General features: G+C 37.0%; 1 protein-coding gene across 2 annotated transcripts in view; it reads right to left on the reverse strand.

The window, feature by feature from the left end:
- The window catches only part of LOC149556961 (putative ATP-dependent DNA helicase CHR12), a 235,337-nt gene that overhangs the window by 155,051 nt on the left and 58,300 nt on the right, over positions 1-21,986 (reverse strand). For both annotated transcript variants that reach the window (XM_089831603.1, XM_089831604.1), the window contains exon 4: positions 21,241-21,397. In XM_089831603.1, the coding sequence (XP_089687729.1) occupies positions 21,241-21,397 (157 nt within the window). The remainder of the gene's footprint in view (positions 1-21,240; positions 21,398-21,986) is intronic.

Here is a 21,986-nt window from a genome sequence, read left to right on the forward strand (position 1 = left end):
TATGTATTCCAATTGAATAACTCCTCTATTCACCATATCTCTGATGTAATGAAATGGAATTTCAATATGTTTGGAGCGGTTGTGAAATACTAGGTTAGAAGAAAGCTTAATACAACTTTGATGTGGGCTTCAAATGTCTTTTGAAGAGTGTCATGTCCCCTTCTCAATTTTAGTCCTGAGCGACAGAATTAATCTATCTCCACATCCGGATAGATTAATATCGTCTCCAGACAAGATGCCATCTAGTCACAAAAGGGGAATTTAATTTAATATATATATATTACAGGACTTTATTAAAGGTGCAGAGTTAAGTCACTTTAATGTTAAAGTTATTTACTTTATAAATAGCTTTAAGTGACTACAGGACGAAAATGACTTTTAATCCCACATTCCTTGCACGTGGTACTTTTCCCTCATTCTGAAGTTATAAATACAGGAGATTGCATTGGGATTGGCATGGAACGAAATTTAATTTTCTGATAAATTACTGGTTGCTTGAATGTGACTGGACTGGGACTTAGAGGACAAAAACCCTCTAGTTTGGAAGTTTCAAAGAGTTGGACATTACCCCAAGCTCTTTCGGATCTTTAGATGGTGAAAGTGGGCATCAGTCGGCAAAATAGATAGGTATTTTCTTCCCAGGCGTTGCAGTTGTTTCACGCAGTAAACTCTCGCGTGTGAGATGGTTGGAGTTTTTTTTGGGCATTGAACAGAAGGGTTGAACTTTCGTTTGAGTTTGCATTGATAGTCTCCTGTACACTGTATTTTCGAAGGCCTTTCTTCGCAGGTTGAGGAGAAATCTTACGTGAGCCGAAACCAAGCAGTGCTGAATAATATTGAAAGCCGTTAGCAGCGACGGTGGTATCCATGGTGTTTGTCGAGTTGTTATTATAACTGTACCACTACCGTTGAAGTGCCGAGTTGGTTGGGATAATCTTTTGCGTGGAGTTTTAACGCCAGTAGTGGGAGTTTATGCATGACCCTCTCTTCACGCTTTATCTCCATTGAAAACGTGAAGGAGATCATTGCGGGTTTGCAAGCTTCTTGTTGATGAGGGTGGCAGGGAATAAGATTGAAAAAGACTAAACTGGAACGTGGCTCACAACATTTCATGGCGGTTTTTTTCACATGTCGACTTCCATACAGCAAGGTCATCACCAGCACACCCATATTGATAAGAGGTCTGTAATGTTGTGTTCGCTTTAAATCTAGCCTGTGCACTGTATTTGAACAGATTAATATTGCTCATTCAATTCTAAAATATTGAATGCATTGGATCTTTACTCTTTATGCAAAGTTTGGAAAATACTGTTATACATTGTGGAGATTTGGAAGTTCTGAGACTAAATTTCAGAATAGATTTGAGACACCTCTAGTTGTTTACTTTATGATCTTGCGTCCATACTGTTTCCACATCACGTTTGGGTGCATTTCTTCATAGCCCTCTGAAAACTCTCTTGTCAAATATCAGTACAAAGGATTTTAAGACTACTCCAGGTGGCCAGCCAACTGTTTGACGAAATTAGCATTCCGTTTACATAAGCAATTGATCAAGGATTTTAAGGTTAGTTATTTTACAAAGAGATCTGATAGCAACTTTCGTAGTCATACTGCTTCTCTAGCACCCAAAGAAGACGCAATGTACTCAGCTTTGGTGGAACTCAATGCTTCTGAAGTTTGTTTCTGACTAGACCAAGAAATCATACTAGATCCAAGACTAAAACAATATCCTACAGTACTCTTTTGCTCAACAGAGCTTCCAACCCAATCTGAATCTGAATATACAAGTAGTTCAATGTTGACTTTGTCATATTTGATTCTCATTCCAATAGTACCCTTCAGATATCTCAATATGTATTTAGCTGCATGTAAATGTATCTTCTTAGGAGCACACATAAACTGACTCAAGGTGTGAGTTGCATAGCATATATCTGGACGAGTATTGACCAAATACATCAAGGATCCAATAATTTGTCTGTAGTTAGTAGGCTCTGCAACCTCAGATTTGTTCATATCATTTTTTAGTTTGTGTAGATTTATTTGCATAGGGGGGGCAGCCGGTTTATATTCCATCATTCCAAATTTGGTTAAGATATAAATTGTATATTTTCTCTGGTTTAGTATAATACAGTTGTCTTGTTGCCAAACTTCTAATCCCAGAAAGTAGTGAAGTAACCCTAAGTCCATTTCAAATTCTGCAGTGAGTTCTTGCTTACATTTCTTTATGAGATGTTCCTCACCTGTAATTAGCAAATCATCAACATATAATACAAGAATAATCATATCATCACCTTCAGTTTTGAAGTATAGATTTGGGTCAGTTTCATTTTTGGCATATCCTAATTTCAACAGGTGATTATCTATTCTTTCATACCAGGCTCTAGGAGCCTGTTTGAGTCCATAAAACGCTTTCTTTAATTTACAAACATGAGTCTTGTTGTCATAAGTATTGAACCCTTCTAGTTGTTCAATGTAAACTTCTTCTTCAATCTTACCATTGAGAAATGTTGTTTTGACATCGATCTGATGTACTTTCCATCCTTTGGATGCTACAATTGCTAGGATTGTTCTAACTGAAGTGTACCTGGAAACAGGGGCAAAAGTTTCTTCATAATCAATACCTTCTTTCTAAGAGAAACGTCAAGCTACAAATCTTGCCTTGTATTTTTCAATACTACCATCTGAAGCATGTTTAATCTTGAACAACCATTTGGAAGAGACAATTGATTTGTTCTTAAGTCTTGGTACAACATCTCATACATCATTTTTCATTATAGAGTTATATTCCTCAATCATTGCTTCCTTCCATGATTGATGTGAAAGTGCTTCTTCAACATTAATAGGTTCAGATTTTATGAGTTCAGATAGTAATGCAACATAACAAGATTGATTTCTAGTCTTTTTGCTTTCTTGAATTACTTCATCTGGTTCAACTTGATTTTCTTCTAACATTTTTCTAGCCCAAAGAGGTATCTTCTTATTGTTATTGTTGATGTTTTCAGGTTCTATATGATTGGACATGGAAGAGAAGTCGAAATCATCCTCCCTCTCAATTTTCGTAGGTTGATCTTTTTCAGAAATAAATTCATCACTATTACTAGAAATTTTAAAGGTTGTGTCTTCTTCAAATATTACATCTCTGCTAATTTCAATTGTCCTTTGCCCAGGAATGTAGATCGTGTATCTTTTTATAGTTTCACTATATCCAATGAATATTCCCTTTTTCCCGAAAGGCTCCAATTTGGTTCTTTTCTCTTTTGGTATGTGAATACAGATTGGACATCCGAATATTCTCAAGTGGCTTAAATCCGGTTTAATGCCTGTAAATTCTTCTTCTGGGTCGTTATTTTCTAATATGGAGTGAGGGCATCGATTTTGAATGTAGACAACAGTATTGGATGCTTCAGCCCAAAATGAGTAATGAAAATTTTGATCATGTAACATGGCTCTGGCTGATTCAACAATAAATCTATTTTTCCTTTTAGCTATTCCATTCTATTGAGGATTATAAGGTACAAAAAACTCTCTCTTAATCCCAATTGAAATATAGAATTTTTTAAAGATATCAGATGTGTATTCACCTCCATTATCAAACCTTAGGGTTTTGATCTTTTGACCTGATTGATTTTCAACTAAGGCTTTAAATTCTTTAAACTTGGATAAGACCTCAGATGACTCCTTTTGTTTCAGAAAATAGATTCAGGTTCTCCTAGAGTAATCATCAATGAAAATTATATAGAAAAGACATCCATTAAGAGAGGGGACTGACATAGGACCACAAAGATTTGTATGAATCAATTCAAGAATGGATTTAGATTTATGATCACTTTTGGGAAAGGAATGTTTAGTGTTTTTTACCTAATGCACACCCTTTACAAATACTTGAATGATCTGCTTTTAGATTAGATAGACCTTTAACAACTTTCCCTATAGATGATAAGGCTCGAAAGTTAAGATGACCTAGTCTCCTATGCCAAATTTCAGAGAAGTTTGACTTATCATTACTAAGGGTTAAGTTTAAATTAGGATTTTGGTTATTACAAAGCTTGTAAAGACTTCCATCTCTGACTCCAATGGAGATGGCTTTCTTAATAGTTGAGTTCTTAGGCCAAGATAGAACTCTATCATCTTGAAATGCAATTTTGTACCCTTGATCAGCAAGTCCGGAGATGGAGACAAGATTTCTTTAGATCCCTGGTACATATAGGACATTCTTGAGTTGAAGTGTGATTCTAGAATTCAGTTGTATAGAACAAGAATCAATTACTTTAATAGGGTGAGAGGAATTATCTCCAATGTTACTTCTTCTGATTCATGTTTTGAGGAGGTTTCAAACTTATCCTTAAATTCGGTGATGTGACGAGAAGCTCCACTATCTATGATCCAAGTATTGTGATTAGTGTTTAATTCGCTTGAGAGAGCTACGAAGAATGCATAATTTTCTTTATCCATTTTCTCAACATTTTCTTCTTTAACTTCTGCTAAAGCTGCTTGAATTTTCTACTTTTCTAGACATACATAATAAGAGTGACCAAGCTTATCACATTTAAAACATCTAACTTTGGACCAGTCACGTTGCTTGTGAGATTTGTGATTTTTGTTGAAATCCTTCTTGTTATTCTTAAACTTTCTTTTCTTATTTGATTTGATGTATAGTGCTTGGATGTCTCCCTCTTGATTTGAACTTAAACCTTTGAAAGCTAGCCTAGACTCCTCTTGAGTGCATTCATTCTTTAGTTGATCAAATTTTGGAATTTCGGGTCGTGAACTTAAACTTCGAATGAAGGTTTCCCATGACAGAGGAAGACCTCTAAGAGCAATCATGCTCAGTTCCTTATCATCCACTTGGTTTTTCATAGTTGCAAGTTGATCTTTTAATTCAGCAATTCTTAAGAAATATGAGGTTATGGATTCTCCACTTTTCATCTTTATATAAAGCAGATCTTGTTTCAAAGTTAATAATCTACTTGCATTATTGATTTCAAATGTAGTTTGAAGATTAGCTATAGATGGAAGCATATGATCCTCTACTGAGTCTATAATGATCTTCATTGCTTTATTATTATGTCTTTTCCATGTTACTTTCTCGGATTCATTTTCACACGTGGGTAAATTTGATTCAATGTATTTTTCTAATTCCATTTCTCTTAGCACTATTAATAATCTGATTTTCCAAGATGAGAAGTTTGATGTTCCGTCTAGCCTATCTTCTATTCTTATGTGATTCACCATTTTAATGCTTTGATTTTAAAACCTCTTTCTATAACTTTTGAAATTTAGATTAGAATGAATACTTTGTAAAAGTTTTCCTATCAGTAAAGCTCTGATACCATGTTAATTATTGTGGATCTCTGATAGATAAAACAATTACAAATAAATGCATGCAGAGAATATCTTACTTGAACAATGCAGAATATATTTGTTTTTCTATGGCAGCGATCTCAGTAATATATTTGCTTATCTTTCTCCTTCAGCAGTAACTGTAACACTGACGTGCTGTATTACAAATGAAAATAATGATGATAACAGAAAGTAATGTTTATACAATATTGTTGCTGACTGCAGGTACTTGAATGCCATGTGTATTGATCCTTTCCCTGTGGCAGCATGCTCTCATATATATGAGGGTAAAGGACATGACTCCGAAGAGTCATGTCTCTATGTGGCCCAGGGGCCATGTAGAGACATGCCTCTTCAGAGGCATGTTAGTTTATAACAATAATAAACAAACTTTATATACGTGCCCGATAACAATAACAAGGCACGATAATGAAATTGCCTCCCGATAATAAGGAGCCCGATCATTATGAAGTCTGCCGATTAATCAATAAATATGATCTCAGTACTGCTGATAATCCATGAAGCATTACAAGGATGTAGGCATATGTATGTGTATACGTATATTAATATATATACATATATGTATGCTTATATCTCTGTGATTTACGGAATCAGCAGCAATTTCAGTATACCAAGTAAATCATGTTTTGCTTCTTCTGACGCTAAACATACACTCATGTATATATAATTTGCAGTCTCAGGAGATCTAACCGACGCTATTCATTAACAGAGTTCCTGACAGTAAAGTGTCTGACCTAGAGGATAATGATACAGTTAGTGAGGATAAATTGGACGAGCAATTTAGAGGGAGATCTTGCATCTAGTATAGAAATACATGATAATTGAGTAGATGAGCACCTGCCTGATAATCACACTGTATTTTTCAAAGACAGTGGAAAATTTGTTGCAGAACATTTTAACAATTTAAATGAAGTTAACATAGCAAATAAAGTTCTCAGCAATATGTGTAAAGTTCTCAGCAATATGTTTGAGTCTGGGCTTGTAGCAGAAATGATACAAATATCATACATACATACACCAGCCTTCATAAGACATGATGGGTATTAATCAGGCTGGACAGAATGTGCAAAAGAAATCTAAACTTCGCAGTGATACATGGCAGAGTATTAATCCAGCATAGACATGGAATGGCAAGTCAAGCAAAAGGTCAATAAATTTCATACAAAAATGACATATTTATCGTATAAGAAAACTGTATGTGCAATTTCACAAACAGAGGGAGAGATAATAGTGAATGACATAAATACAATGCCATTGCCGATAGCCTTGACGTGGCACTCCACGCCACACCATGTTCTAGTTTTGATTTATTTATATGAAATTATGAATAAATACTGCAACAAATGATTAGAAATATTTGATGATGGTCATATTCTCAATATCAGAAGCAGCATCCATCTACTCAGGAATACAACTTATACAGCCTCACCATATTTTTCTGTACACAGATAACATAAATTTCAAATCAGAGGTCAGAAATGCCATCAACGATATTAGATTTGGGTATCATATATTAAAAATAATCAGAATTGGATTCAGGGGTTCATGATAGTCCATTTTTCATTCAGAGGAAACCACAAGGAGTTTACAGCATTAATTCAAGTCTTACTCTGCAAATAACATCTAATGAGGGCCTGTATTTGTTGCGGTTTAAAGAATATACATGAGAAAGGAAGGGCCTGTGCATCATGGAGCGGATTATGAAAACATTCATCAATTAAAACTGAAGTTGTAACCACCCTGTCTAAGATATCTCTATCCATCAAAAGATCAATTTCAAAGGTGAATGTCAATGAACACATTAACATTGGGATGGTGTGAAGATTAGAATCATGGTCCATTTCCTTGAACTACCACAGCCTCTTCTGAAGCCGAAAGTATTACGAGGTAATTGGTAAATACTTGTTTGTTATTAACAGAGACCGAGAGGTCAATTTATACAAAAGAATGAATGAAGAGAATAGAAACATTCTATTCTAGAGAAAGCAAAAAACGAAAGCAAACTAAAGCTTAAGATATTTACAAGATAACCATTAACTAATAATAGACGACTTTATCTATTATTGTAATACCCTCCCTTAATGGTTAATCTATCTAGCACACCAAGCTGTCCTCTAAATTTGACAAACTTATCAGGACCAAGAGGCTTGGTGAGAATGTCTGCAGTCTGATTTAAGGTAGGAACATACTGCAGATCTATAGTCCTGTCTTCAACCAGCTGTCGTATGTAATGACAATGAACATCCACATGCTTGGTTCGTTCATGGAAGACTGGATTCTGTGCTAACTTGATAACGTCTTCGTTATCAACAAATAGAGTAGTCGGTCCTGCTGGTGACATCTACATATCCAGCCAAACAACTTCACATCCTGCCTTAACAATCCCTCTGTAGAAGAGAGAGAAATTGCCTGCTGCTTCTTGCTGGTCCATGTGACTGCACCGGAGCCCAAACTGAATAGATATATAAATGTCGACTTTTTATCATCAACAGAGCCTGCCCAATCTGAATCTGTGAACCCACTGAGTTGAGGATTAGAACTCTGAGAGTACAGAAGTCCATAATCTGAAGTGCCATTCACATAACGAAGCACACGCTTTGCTACCATCCAATTATCAGCCTTAGAAGCTATCATAAAGCGTGAAATATAGCTCACTGCAAAGCTGATATCAGGCCTAGTACCAGAGAGGTAGATGAGGTTGCCTACTAGTTTCCTGTATGTAGTATCATCAACGGAAGGAGAATTAGACTTTGTGGATAACTTGAGACCTTTTTGCATAGGTGTAGATGCAGGTTTGCAATCTTGCATTCGGAATTTGTCTAACAAAGCCCTGACATATTTGGACTGAGAGATGAATATACCAAAAGACTGTTGCCAAACTTCAACCCTAAGCAATAATGCATGAGCCCAAGGTCAGTCATATCAAAAGACTAGCATAAGTTCTGTTTGATTCCCTGAATCAAAGATGTCGAACTGCCAATGACGATCAGATCATCCACATAGATAACCAAAAGAAGGATGACACTATCAGTAGTCTTGATGTACAGATTTGAGTCTGAATAACTCCTCTTGACGCCTTGATCACTGAGGTACTTATCAATCTTGATGTACCATGCCCAAGGGGCCTGCTTCAAGCCATAGAGAGCTTTTACCAATCTGAGAACCTAATAGTCTTTACTAACAACCTTGAAACCAAGAGGCTCCGTCATGTAGACCTCTTCATGGAGATCACCATTCAGGAAAGCACTCTTTACGTCCATCTGATGGACCTTCCAGCCAAACTAAGCTGCCATGGCTAGGACTAATCTGATGGTGCTCATCTTTGCAGTAGGAGCAAAGGTCTCCTCATAATCAATGCCCTGACGCTGAGAAAAGCCCTTTGCCACTAAACGACCTTTGTACTTATCCAAAGTACCATCTAATTTGTATTTGATTTTGCAGACCCATTTGCAACCAATGGGTTTCTTCCCTGGTGGAAGATGAGAAAGGACCCAAGTGTTGTTCTTCAGCAGGCTCTGGTGTTCAGATATCATGGCCTGTTCCCACTCTGGAATTCCTTTAGCCTCGGAATATGTTCAAGGTTCAAACACATTGTGAATGTTGGCCGTACAAGCAAAGTTAACAGAATTTGTAGTCTTGCTCTTTTTTCTGAGCAATTCTCTCATCAATGAGCTCATCATCATGAAGATCAGCAAGTGTATTAGCCCACCACTTAGGCTGGATAGGAGAAGGACCAACAATAGTACTAGGAGATGCTTGATCAGTAGGATCCTCATCAGAAGTTGGATCAAACTCAAGTGAAGCATTGACAAAGCAAGGTGATCCTGCAAGAGAAGCCGGAGGTGTCTGTACAGGTATCACCGGAATAACTGGAGCGGCAGGAGCTATTGGAGCCCTCCCATCAGGTCAACCCAATGGAAGCCGAACACCCAAATCATGAGCCTGCATAAGTTGGTCTGCTAGATCAAGAACAAGAGAAACGGGCATGAATGGTCCTCGGTACTCATCAAAGACTACATCATGGTTGTATATGAGACAAGATGTCTCAACACCACTCAAGCGGTAGGCTTTGTGAAGACTGCTATATCCAGCAAGCATCAGTTTCTGACTCTTGGCATCCAACTTGGTGGGCGAAACATCAGAGATCGAAACAAAAGCAACAGTGCCAAAAACCTTCAGGTGACTGATTCTGGGCTTGCGACCTGACCAGGCCTCTTCCGGAGTTTTACCTTTGACCACCACTGTGGGTGACTGGTTCAACAGATAAACTGCAGTATTGACTGCTTCTGCCCAAAACTGCTTCAGAACATGTCTGTATTTGAGCATGGAACGAGCCATCTCAATGATTGTCTTGTTTCGACGTTCAACTACACTACTTTGTTGTGGCGTGTGGGGTGTGGTGAACTGGTGTTGGATGCCATGTGTATCCAAGAAGCTAGAGAAAACATTAGAACAAAATTCCCCCCCAATGTCTGATCTAAGAGTAATAATAGATTTCCCAAACTCTTTTTCAACTAAGGGTTTAAACTTCTAAAATACAGTAAATGCATCTGATTTCTTTTTAAGGAAATACACCCACATTTTTCTACTGAAATCATCTACAAACAACAGAAAATACCTGGACCCAAGAACAGAAGGAGTGGCCATAGGGCCGCAGATATCGGCATGAACAAGCTGAAGTACCTGAGAAGCTCGCCAAGATTCGCCACTAGGGAAAGGTGTGCAATGTTGCTTCCCAGCTTGACATGCATCACAAACTCCAAGGTGTTGAGTCTGAATCTCTGGCAAACCAAGAACAAGCTCATCCCAAGCAAGCTATGAGAGATAATGCACATTTAAGTGCCCATATCGCTGATGCCAAAGTGTGCTAACAGAAGATCGCCGAGCAGCCATAGCTAAGTCCTGAGAATCACCAGAATCAGTAAGTCTGAAAGGACCATGATCCTCAAGACCCATCGCAACAATAGACTTAGTCGCCCGATCAGTGATGGTGCACTGATGTGAACTGAAGGTGACTGCCAAGTGTGGAGAATGTCGCAACAACTGACTGACTGAGAGTAGATTTAGTTCCATCCCTGGAACGTAGTACACATCAAGGAATCTGAGATTCCTCCCAATAGACTAAATTTGAATGTTGCCTTTACCGACAACCATGTACTCTTTTCCACCACCAAAAATAACAGAATCTGAATAAGGCTGGTAGTCAGTAAACCAGTCTCTGCGATGAGTGAAATGTCGAGAGGCACCTAAATCAATGTACCAGGCAGATGACTTCACATGATCTGCAGATCTTTTAGCCATAAAGGCGTAAAAGGCAAATTCTGCCTAGTCAGTGTGCTCTGCACTGTTCGCTTTGGGTTGCAAACCTGATTGCTTAGACTGGGCAGCTAAGCGTTTCTGACATTCAACCTTCATATGACCATACTTGTGGTAGTAGTTGCATTGAATGTTCTTCTTTCTGGAACCATCGAATGCTGGAGCAAAGACTTCTGCTAAGATGGTTGTTGAAACTTGCCCTTATCCTTTTGAAAGGATTTTGCAACAAAGGCTTGTTCAGTGGAGGTGGAACTGGAGCTACTATCAAACTATTGTTTCCACCGATCTTGTTGAAGCAGCAAGGTGCAAAGATTAGTGAACTTCAGATCAACACCAGTAGATGTGATGTTGAGAATCTCGATAAAATGCTCATAGGATTTTGGTAAACTCCGAAGAGTGATTACCACAACATCCTCTTCCTCCATCTTGCGACCAATGGCAAGTAGCTAATCATGGATTTCCTTAATCCAATTCAGGTGTTCCTAGAGCGTGGTGCGCTCATCCATGACAATAGAAAACAGAGTGTTTTTCAGAAAGAAGGCCCTACTCTTGTCGGAAGTCTCATGAAGACCTTTCAGATGTGTCCAGATTTCAGAATCTGAGAAAGCTAATCATCAGCCACAGATAATTTGAGAAGAACCACTGCCTCTCGATTATTCGAATCCCATGTATCTTGATCAGGACCCGAAGAAGTCGGACGCTGTGTAACACCCAAAACAAGTTGATCGGTGTTTTGATATTCAAAGATTGCAATGATGCACTGCTTCCAAGTTCCATAATTGCGGCCATTGAATTTGGAAATATGCTCAAGCAAAATATTTGTCAAAGATGCCATGGCACGTTTTTCAATGAAAAACTGCAAAAATCTGTGAAGGCACGTTCTTCGAGGCAAAAATAATGAAGACTCAGGACAATTAGAGAATGACCCAAAAGAGAGCTCGAAAAACCCAAACGGAATCTGCTATCCTTTTCTAGATCCGCTGGCTCAAAAATTGAGGCACGAAAATCGAGACACCTAGAAAAAACGGACGACAACCCAGTTGAGCTCTCAAAAAACCCACCAAGAATCTGCAAACAAAAAAAGAATTCAACCCCAAAAATTAGGTTTTCGAGCAAAATATCAGTCTTCGGCCATGGAGGTCAAAAACAGCAAAGATGGTGTTTTGCAGGTCAAAAAAATGGCGGATTTTGATCAGAATATAGGCGTTAGGGCTTTGACAGCAGAGAGAATGAGGAGGTTTGGTAAATCGAACTCCGTTCAAGCTTCAATCAGCGCCAAAAAACATGAGTCAAAAACGCGGGCTAAGATTTGCAAATATAGACCGACCATGGAAGCCACAATTTTCACCAAACGATGAGTTCCAGCATCTGCAACATGGGCAGAAAAATCGTGGGATTGCTGTACACCAGACGCCAGCAGAGAAATCGCGATTTTTCAGCAAGAACTCAGATGCGTTTTGCAGGTCGCAAGTTGGAGGAAATCGCAATTTTCACAAGATGTCAAACAAGATTTGCAAGTCGTGATTTGCAGAAAAAACACCCTTTGCTGGTCTCAAAAACTCTCGATTTACAGTCAGATTTCTCCGAATGGAAAAACCTAGTTTGAAGCAAAATATCACGGATACTTAATTTCAAAAATAGCTACTGATAATTTCTGAAAAGAAATTATTATTTTCAAAAAAAAAACTTTGCTTTGATACCATATTACGAGGTAATTGGTAAATACTTGCTTGTTATTAACAGAGACCGAGAGGTCAATTTATACAAAAGAATGAATGAAGAGAATAGAAACATTCTATTCTAGAGAAAACAAAAAATGAAAGCAAACTAAAGCTTAAGATATTTACAAGATAACCATTAACTAATAATAGACGACTTTCTCTATTATTGTAATAGAAAGGTATATCTGAGCACATCTAGATATCGAAAATGGAATATTGCTGAGTCGGGGAGATTGTCTTTCAAATTCATAGTCCTTCATAAATTCACCGTCGTCATCTCTCCTGGTGCAAAGGTTAGGAGGCTGCCAAGTGAAGCTCGGGAGCAAAGAGGAAGCGCCTAGAGCACAGGATTTACGGAGCATGGCTTCGAAATTTTCATCCACACCAAAGACTATACACTAATAAATTAATATTTGTAAATCTGGCACAAAATTAGTTATTTTATGAAGGGACACGTTGGTTGCATTGCAATTTTTCATAAGTATATAAATAAAGGTACCAAAAAACAAACATGTGATATTAAAAAAAGGCATTACTGTTACATTTTTTTTGTAATTGGAACTGTGGGAAAGAGTTAATGTTCTGCAGTACATCAAGTATATTTTCTCTTGAATAGAAGAGCATTGTGCCATTGTTCAGTAGACGCAAGAAGATTATTTGCTGGCAGAATCGATCCTCTGTAGTCATCACAAGAAACTGGTGAATTGTTTCCATTTTATTTTGCACAGTAAGATTATTTCTCAGCACTCATTGTTTGACAACCAAGGATCCTGAGAGAGATATGTAATATTTTCTCACCCTTATCTGAATGGTCTTCCTTTCAAAGAAGTTTCAATCCATTTAGATGAACATTGAGTTGCATATATGAATTAAACTTTTGCATTTAAAATCCAGAGCAATTGATGATATAGAAACAAATATATTGTCGTACAAAGATGTATCTAAAAATCTGCAAAATAATAGACTGTGTGGCCCAAATTAACAAAGCACTGATCTCTAAAGTTATTAAGAGATTGCCACATGATTTGCAGTTGAAACTATTAACTTACATCCGCATTTCTTCAATATAAATTCACTTCTCTCATAAACTACACATAAGCATTTTAATTTTGAGCATTGATATCTATAGCAATTTTATCTAAAGCATCTATATATTAAAGTAATCATTAAAAATTTTGAAGTAAGCATTCTTTCAGCATCTTCACATATTCATTTGAAGTGGTGGAAAATAAAGGCCTTTCATATTCTTGCCATTTTAAGGGTATCTTTGTTGCAATTGAGATTAGACAAATCTGCTGTAAAATTCCTAGGGCCTAAGAAATTGGTTTAGGGAATAGGCGTACACACCTTGGCCCTGCAAAGCCAGAAGCGCAGAGGACCAATCAGATTGATCAGTCCTGTCAAGTTGGCCATAACTAGTTGGAATCCCAGCATTGAGTTGCCATGGCTGATAGGATTCTGATCTATGGTTTTAAGAACCAACACAAGGAACAGCATGTGAACCTTTTTAGCTGATAGCAGAGCTACACATAACTTTGTAGACAAGGGATTGGTTGCCAGATGAGGGTTGCAGGCAAAGGGTTTCCCAATATTGAGTGTGAAAGTGGCAAGTGGATTCACTTTTCATTGCAATAGGAGAGTTCTGCAGCTCAATATACAGATGGGTGACTATACATTGACAGATGCATTTGGTGTTGTAGAACTTGGTGAGACCAATAAAATCTTGGACATACAATGGTTGCAGACCTTGGGGAGATACGTACAGGATTTCAAAAGGATGCACCTTGAGTTCATGGTAGTGCTCAAGGAACTAAGGCATGTATTTAGAAACGGGGCAAGATGTGTACAATTGCAGGTGTTACCAATGAGGTTGATTATCATTCTAATGATTTCCTTGACAACACCCTTGGTGGGCCAGCAACACAAGGGCTCCCTATTGCAGGTGTTGAGGATATCCCTGGTTCATCCTTGGTTATATCACATGTTTTCCTGGACAGGTTAGCGATAGCATTGCTAGTGGGTGACTTCATGTTTCTTGGCTCCAATCAGGCAAGCGGTTACCCTTGCCAACATTATCTATTTTTCTGTAAGATGGCACTAGGTACCCCGGCATTTCGGCGGTATGGGGTCATTGAGAAGTTTGTCTTGTGGGTGAAGACAGGTTATGGGGTGTTCTTTTTGGATTGGCATTGTTGTGACTACTCAGTTGATATTGTGTTTGTTGCTAGTTCATGTTATCATAGCCATGTTGGATGGTCGTTGTGTGTGCTATGTGGCAGGAGGGGTTTCATCCTCATAAAAGAGAGGATTAATGATTGCTAACTAATCATGGCAAGTGAATAATTATTTCACTTTATTAACAAAGGGACCATTAACCACTATTACTTCATTATCCAAAAACAATAAAAAATATATCTCATAAAGCTTTGGTGTGGTGGTTGATATAAAGCCTTTTGATTTTAAAATAAAGCCAAATTATCTTAATACGGAGAGTGCAAATACTTAGTAAAAATCCCATGAATGGACTTTCTTGGAGGAGGGGTTGAATTTTGGATTCCAAAAACTATAGAGAAGGCTTTAATTTTCGCCGTGAACTCATGCCACTAATGGAGAAATTACTCCAGTGAATGCCGTATGCAACTAGAAGAAATCGGGCAGAAAATAGCTTAGGAGAGAAGGCAAATAAAAGAGGTAAAGTGATGTCATTTTGAGGTATTCTGGTTTGGTATCAATTATCCATTCAGCTGGTTGGAGTCTGAATTATCAGAGATTACAGCATTTGAGGTCATCAAGAATGAAAACCCTTGTGGTATTTCAGGTTAGGACAAATCATCCAGCCTGTTGGTCCAATCTGCATGCATTTGTTCTTTGACAGGGCTGTTGAGAGATAATATAGAGAGATTGGTAGCAGATCGACTCAGTTTCAGCAGTCACAAGGCCCACAATTGTAATGTCCCCTTCTCTGCGCTAGGCCTTATGGCGCCTTGTTGGTCTATCTTTCCATCCGGATAGGCTAACGGCATTTATTTTGAGGATACCAGCCAGTCATAGGATTCTATTTGGTTTTGTTGAGGACATATTTAAGTGTGGAGCTTCGTGTAGTTAAGTCACTTTATGACAAAAGTAACTTAAGTGACTAAAAGACGAAATTGGCTTTTATCCCACATTGCCTAATTGTTTGTATTTCTCCTTATATCGAGGTTATAAAAGCAAGGAGCTGCATTGGGATTCACACCATGAAATATATTATTTTACAAACGAAAAGGCTGCTTAAATGTGATTGGTTACTCTTGAGGACGAAACCCCTCGAGATGTTTGACAGGGTGGATGTAGCCCCAGCATCTCATTGAAAGTTACACTCAGAATCAGGCAAGAGAAATCAGGCTGTCGGTTCCATTTTCGAAGTAAGTCTGCTAACATTTCTAGCATTTGGAAGTCTTGATTATACTGGAAGGTAATCACGCTATTTGTTCCCACAATACATTTAGACACCAAGGATCAGTTGGCTTTCAGTCTGAATCCACTAAGATGTCAAGGGAGACCGTAACCACTGCTGTATCAGTACAGAGTTGATAGCAGAAATCGCAGGGTCAGTACAGAGGCTTTTGGGAGCATACATATCTGCTATATCAATCCGTTTTGGATCATAATCTCCAGCGACTTAAAACAGCTCTCCTCCTTCAACATGAACATGCAGATTGGTTGAGAGAGGCACGGGATAGCATCTGCGGAGGTATTAACTCACTGTCATCTACGGCAGTGTAACTGAACCGTAGGTTGGGTGGCACCTGATCGCAGAGTGCAGTTATAGGCCTTGGCAACGGTATACAGAAACCACACGCCCATACCGGAAGGTCGGGTCAGCTGTTGGTGGAAGGGCAGATGGAACACAGGCATCAGAAAGGAGCCACGCAGGCAGCAAACTCCCCTCACGGACAGAGTCCAGTTTCCTTTATAGCGTTGACTCACATTTGGTTATACTGCAGATATATACATATTGTTGCACTTCCTAATTTCATTGTGTGTAGTTGCAAGTATTTTGGTTATGAGCACACATTTGATTTAACGCATGAAGAAGTTTAATACATGATCAGATTTATCTTGTGAGTTTTCTGTGATTCCTTTAAATTACTATTGCCAACGTTCACACTGCTAGGTCCACTCTCCTCTTTTATTTGGCATTTGAGCAGTCACTTCCTTTGCTCTCCTGGTCTAAATATTAGAACAATTCAGATTGCAGACTATCCCAGTCCGGATTCCATATCAGCAGCAAATCAGTCCTAATCTGTTCAGCTTGGGAGGTGATGCAACCCATCAAATACCATCAGCACTAAGGAGAGTTGCACAGAAGTGGCATCACCTACTGTTAGCTGTAGAAGCATTGTTTATCTATGTTACCCCAAGTTTCCGAGACGAGGGGACGGGGGGACGGGGAACCGGGTTTCCGGGATAGTTTTTTTTTGCCAGAACAGGGGACAGCTATATATATATATATATATATATATATATATAATTTTATTTTTATTTTTATTTTTTTCAAATATATTCATCACAGCAACATAGTTTAAAATTATCAATTCCATTCATCAAATAATGATTCATCAATGATCATAGAGCATAGCAATCAGCATTAATTGAATCATCATTTTCAATCATCATCTAAGTACTTAAAATATCATTAGTACATAATGAAATGAATCAAATAAGAGAATGAAAAACATCAACTCTCAATAAAATGGAAACATTGAAAAGATAAAGACTCAAACTTTAATGTTTTAAACTTTTAAAGAATCAACTATAGTCTATCAATGATCATATTGATATATAATCATTCCATCAATGTATCAACTATCAATGATCATATAATGTCAAGACAAAATACTCCAAAGTCAAAAACATCAAAGTCAAAATGAAAACAAAGATACTATGGCAGCTGCCCTTAATCATCCATATCAAAGTCACTATCACTATCATCCCAAGCCTCAAAATGAAAACACACACTATGATAGCTGCCCCTAATCATTCATTTTATAATATATTTTATAAAAAAACTGACTTCCACAAGTCTGGGCCCGCAAATTACTGAAAATTTGGAAAATCATTTTTTTAATGGTTTTATTGAGTTTAATAAATTTTTAATAGGAAACTTTTTATGCAGTCCCCGGGATGTTAGGAAACGGAAAAACAGTCCCCAAAACAATCAAAGTGTTTCGGAAACTCGTTGACCGTTTCCGAAGTTTCGGGGACGCGTTTCCTATTTTCTTCTCTAGGTGGGGACGTCTGGGAAACGTCCCCTGCTGTCCCCCCGTCCCCGAAACCGTCCCCGTTTCCGAAACTTCGGGTTTAGGGGTGGAAACGCATCCCCGGGTAACATAGTTGTTTATTGATCTATTCAGCAACATTTGGTTCCAAAATAAATAAAACTACATTCTTGGCCAGGAATGATTCCAAACATTTGATGTTTCAGTTTCAACTTTCTGCAATTAAGTGTTGATTCTGGAATTATGTTTTAGAATTGCAGTCATATGTCTCAGATTTGCTTCATCCTGTAGTAGTTCATTTCTTGCATTATATTTGTCAAAAATCCAGAAAAATTGAAAATCAACAAAACACAAAAATCAGAATACATACGAAATCAAAACAAATTCCCTCACGCTGGTCAAAGACTGAAAGTGCAAACAAAACTCAGTAATCCAAGGCAAACTCATATATATAAATATGTATATGTATATATATGTATGTATGTATGTATATGTATGTATCATAGTTACACCGCCCTGGGGGAAGGGGGGACGGTGGAACAGGGAGACAAGTTTACAAGACGAGGAAACAAAGAGGCCTTAATTTGGGGACAGTATGGGGATGGCAGTGGGACGGTTGCAGGGAACAAGAGGGGTTGTATATACTATACATATGGTAGTTAAAATGCTAGTTATGAAAGGATGTATTGTGATATAAGATATAAGATGTAAAAGAGTAAAAATACTTGAACATTGCCTTGAATTGGAACATCAAACATTGAACATAAATAGTCGAATCAGTAAATAGTCAATGTCGGGACATCCCCCCATCCTCAACAGAGTTCCTGTTATTTGGTGGCACCTCTAGATATGGGGGAACAGAGTCCACAAGTTCCAAGTGCATCCCCCTCTTCGAGACGTGCGTCCACAAATTTGTACGGATTAAAATGCTTTATAAAGAGTTTTCAAAAAGTTTTTTTAATTGTTGCGTATCAAACCATGATATTTGTTTGTCGGTTACTAATTGGGAGGTTGCAATTGAAAAAGTCCACGGACAATATATTTTTCCCCAAAGCAATAGTCTTACCTCGTGGATTCCCCTGTGATGCCTTTGCCTGACATCGTGGTCTTGATGCTGAATATTTTGTTTTGACAGTTTTACTTCTTTATATTTCTATTAAATTAGAAATTTTGGATATGCATTTTGAAATTATAGCAATAGAGTTTAAATTAATGTATTTACAGTGAATTTTTATTACAAATGTTAAACATTATATGAAAAGCTTAGATCATTTTATTTCATTGTTTTATTTTAATAATTTGAAAAATATTTGCATTTGATATATTAAAAATTAATATATTCTAAAATATTTAATTTATTATTAATATATAAAATCTAAAAGTCAAATATTTAAATTAAATTTTTTATTTTCTATTATTTTAAATTTATTATAATTTATTTAAGTATTTATATTTAATATTATTTTATTTTATTTTTAATAATTTTAATTTATTATTATATATATCAAAGTTCAAAATCACGTCGATAAGTGGCCGATATATCAGTTTCACACGAGAAGTTTGGAATGGCAAGATAATACAAGGTTTTCGCACCAAAATCTCGGACAAGAAGTTGGCAATATATTGCAGAGAAGTGGCATACTTCTCTCGAGAAGTTGAAGAAATCCCATGGGCAGCCCAACGAAATACCATTTAGTGGCCCATTTTAAATTTTCAGCCTTTAGAGGAGAGCAGAAGGGTTTGGTGAAGAGAAATAGTCATTGGAAGCCTTGTAGATTGATTGCAAGTGGATTTGAAGAGATTTTTCAAGAAAATTCCGATTTGAAAGAGGGTGGTTTTGCATCAAGACTGGATGACATTCGGACAAAGGCCAGTGAGAGTGAGGACACTTAGGACACTAAGAGTGAGGATATAGGTGATGAAGAGTTATTGCTAGCACCAGCACTAGCTACATCTAGGATGGATATTGAGACAAAACTACAACTGCAGCCACAGTTTTTACTAGAGCTACTAGGAAGGGGAAGAGGACGGTCTAGATTACTTTTATATTGTACTTGATTGTATTTGTTTATCTTTTTGCAATGACAATTTGCTATTTTTAGTTTTCTTTAGAGTTAAGAGTCTCTGACTATAGCTGCACCATCAACATTCCACATGAGGATGAGATTTTGCTACATATTACATTTATATAATATCTAGATCAGCTTGTTTGGTTTGTTTACTCATTTACTGACTCATTAGATGCATCTCCTTATTGAATTTTGTAAAAAAATGCATTTTAAATTTAAGTTATGTAATTTTTTTAAATTCCTGATATTTTCCTGAGAAGTTACTGATATATCTCTGATAAAAGTTAAAAACACTTTTTTTTGCCTTGCCAATAAGTGGCAGAAGGAGATTTTGAACTATGATATATATTCTATAAATAAAATTAGATAAGATGAATTTAATAATGAATTTTTTCAAGATTTATTCTTTTTGTCAAATTTCATTCGAACTATATTGTTGTCGAGCTCGAACTCGAACTCGAACCTTGTCACATAGTATATATGTATAGCTACACATATACCAACATATATATATATAGTCTCTTGATCTTCTCAAGGACTATGGTGCTTAGCTCTTTGATGGTTAATCCTTGTGTATGGTGTATATTTCATTTCCTTCTTGTAGATTAGAACCTATAATATGTATGTTTTTGTTCTTTATCATATTCACTGATTGATGTTTTCCTGATTAAAAATGTTGGTCGATTCATTTTTCAAGGTATGCACTTTTGTCTTAATGATTACATGGGTGCATTTAACATTAAACAAATTTTATGGACTTCCACTGATGGTCATTTATGGATATTCTGGTTCAATTGATCATACATTCTGAGTTAGCTGATCACTTATGCATATTCTTGTAACTTATGCATATTCTACATGTGGCTAGCTCAGTTTATTGATTCAGAAAGTGATGAAAAACATTATTAAATTGCCGATGATATTGTAGATAAGTGGATATGCAGTTACTGAAGCATAAGCAGCTATTGTGTCGTTAAAGCAGGTTTATGTCTGTGTGCTCGTGGATTATTTTATTTGATGGCTCACAGTTTTAGCTCTTACTGTTACGTTCAAGAAATTGGGCATGAGCAAAATGAACTGATTAGACATATCTATGAGATTTTTTCATCCGTGTGAGATGCTCTCATCAGAGATATATTTTTCTAATTGAGATGCTCCATAAGACAATTGGTTCCATGTTTTCATCTATGTTATACATTTTTTCATCCAAAAACATACTGAAAGGTTCCTACTATCTTCCTACTGCCATAAGTTTAGTCATGAAAACTCTGTGCGCTTTCAAAACAACAATATAAGATTGCAGTAATAACAATTGTAGGACTAGGAAGTAAGTGTAGAATTAAAGGTAGCTTACAATAAAGGTAAAAGTTATTTCAACATAACTAGCAAAACTGTTAACGTGAAATTCAAATCCCTCTTGTAGCATATGTCAAAAACGGTCACAAGCACAACAGAATTGGATTCAAAGAAGCTCAAAAGCTTTTTTAGCATCACAATGAAGTCTGTACTGACCTTGAAGTTCAGTCAGACGATGTCTCAAATAACTTTTCATTCGGTCTTCTTTTGCTTTCCTCAGTGCCACTCCTGACATAAAATTCATTCGCTGATTTGCTATTGCATCCTCAAAATTTCTAAACAAATCCCCTGAAGTGGATGCTTCAATTCCAATCTGTAGAGACAGAGAATTTGAACCCAATAAAAAATCAATGATATAGAGCAAAGCAATATTATTAAGCCTGCAGCTAGAAAATATTGGATTCATACATTTTCCAAGCTGCACATTTACTTGAGATCCAAAAAATTGGAAATTTTTACAAAATTGTGTGCTTGTCTTATGGAAATATTCTGCACAACATATGTACACTTGCTTACAAAACAAACCAATAATAAAAGCAATAATAATTACAAGCAATATCTAGCATCCTTACATTACAAAACAAACCATAACCGTAGAACACAATAGCACCAATGTCCATGTCAAAAAAAATAACAGCATTTGCCCAACTGTTCCTGCACCTAGGAAGCATCAGTTGTCAACTAAAGTCAGATTAGTTAAATCAGTAATTGTATTCTGTGGAAATCCTGAAAAACCTAGGCCCAATAGACAACAGCAAACAGTCAAGATAAATTGTAGTAGCAATGGCAGCCAATGGCTGGTATGGTCAAATGTGATACAGCTTCTTGATAAATACACCATTAACCAAAAATCTCCTCATGATATTTCTTCTTTCTGTACCATTATACTCTCTCCCTGATCA

This window comes from Cupressus sempervirens, chromosome 5 (genome assembly GCF_028749045.1).
Source record: "Cupressus sempervirens isolate cs-2001-9-10 chromosome 5, ASM2874904v1, whole genome shotgun sequence".
In the NCBI taxonomy this organism is placed as follows: Eukaryota; Viridiplantae; Streptophyta; class Pinopsida; order Cupressales; family Cupressaceae; genus Cupressus; species Cupressus sempervirens.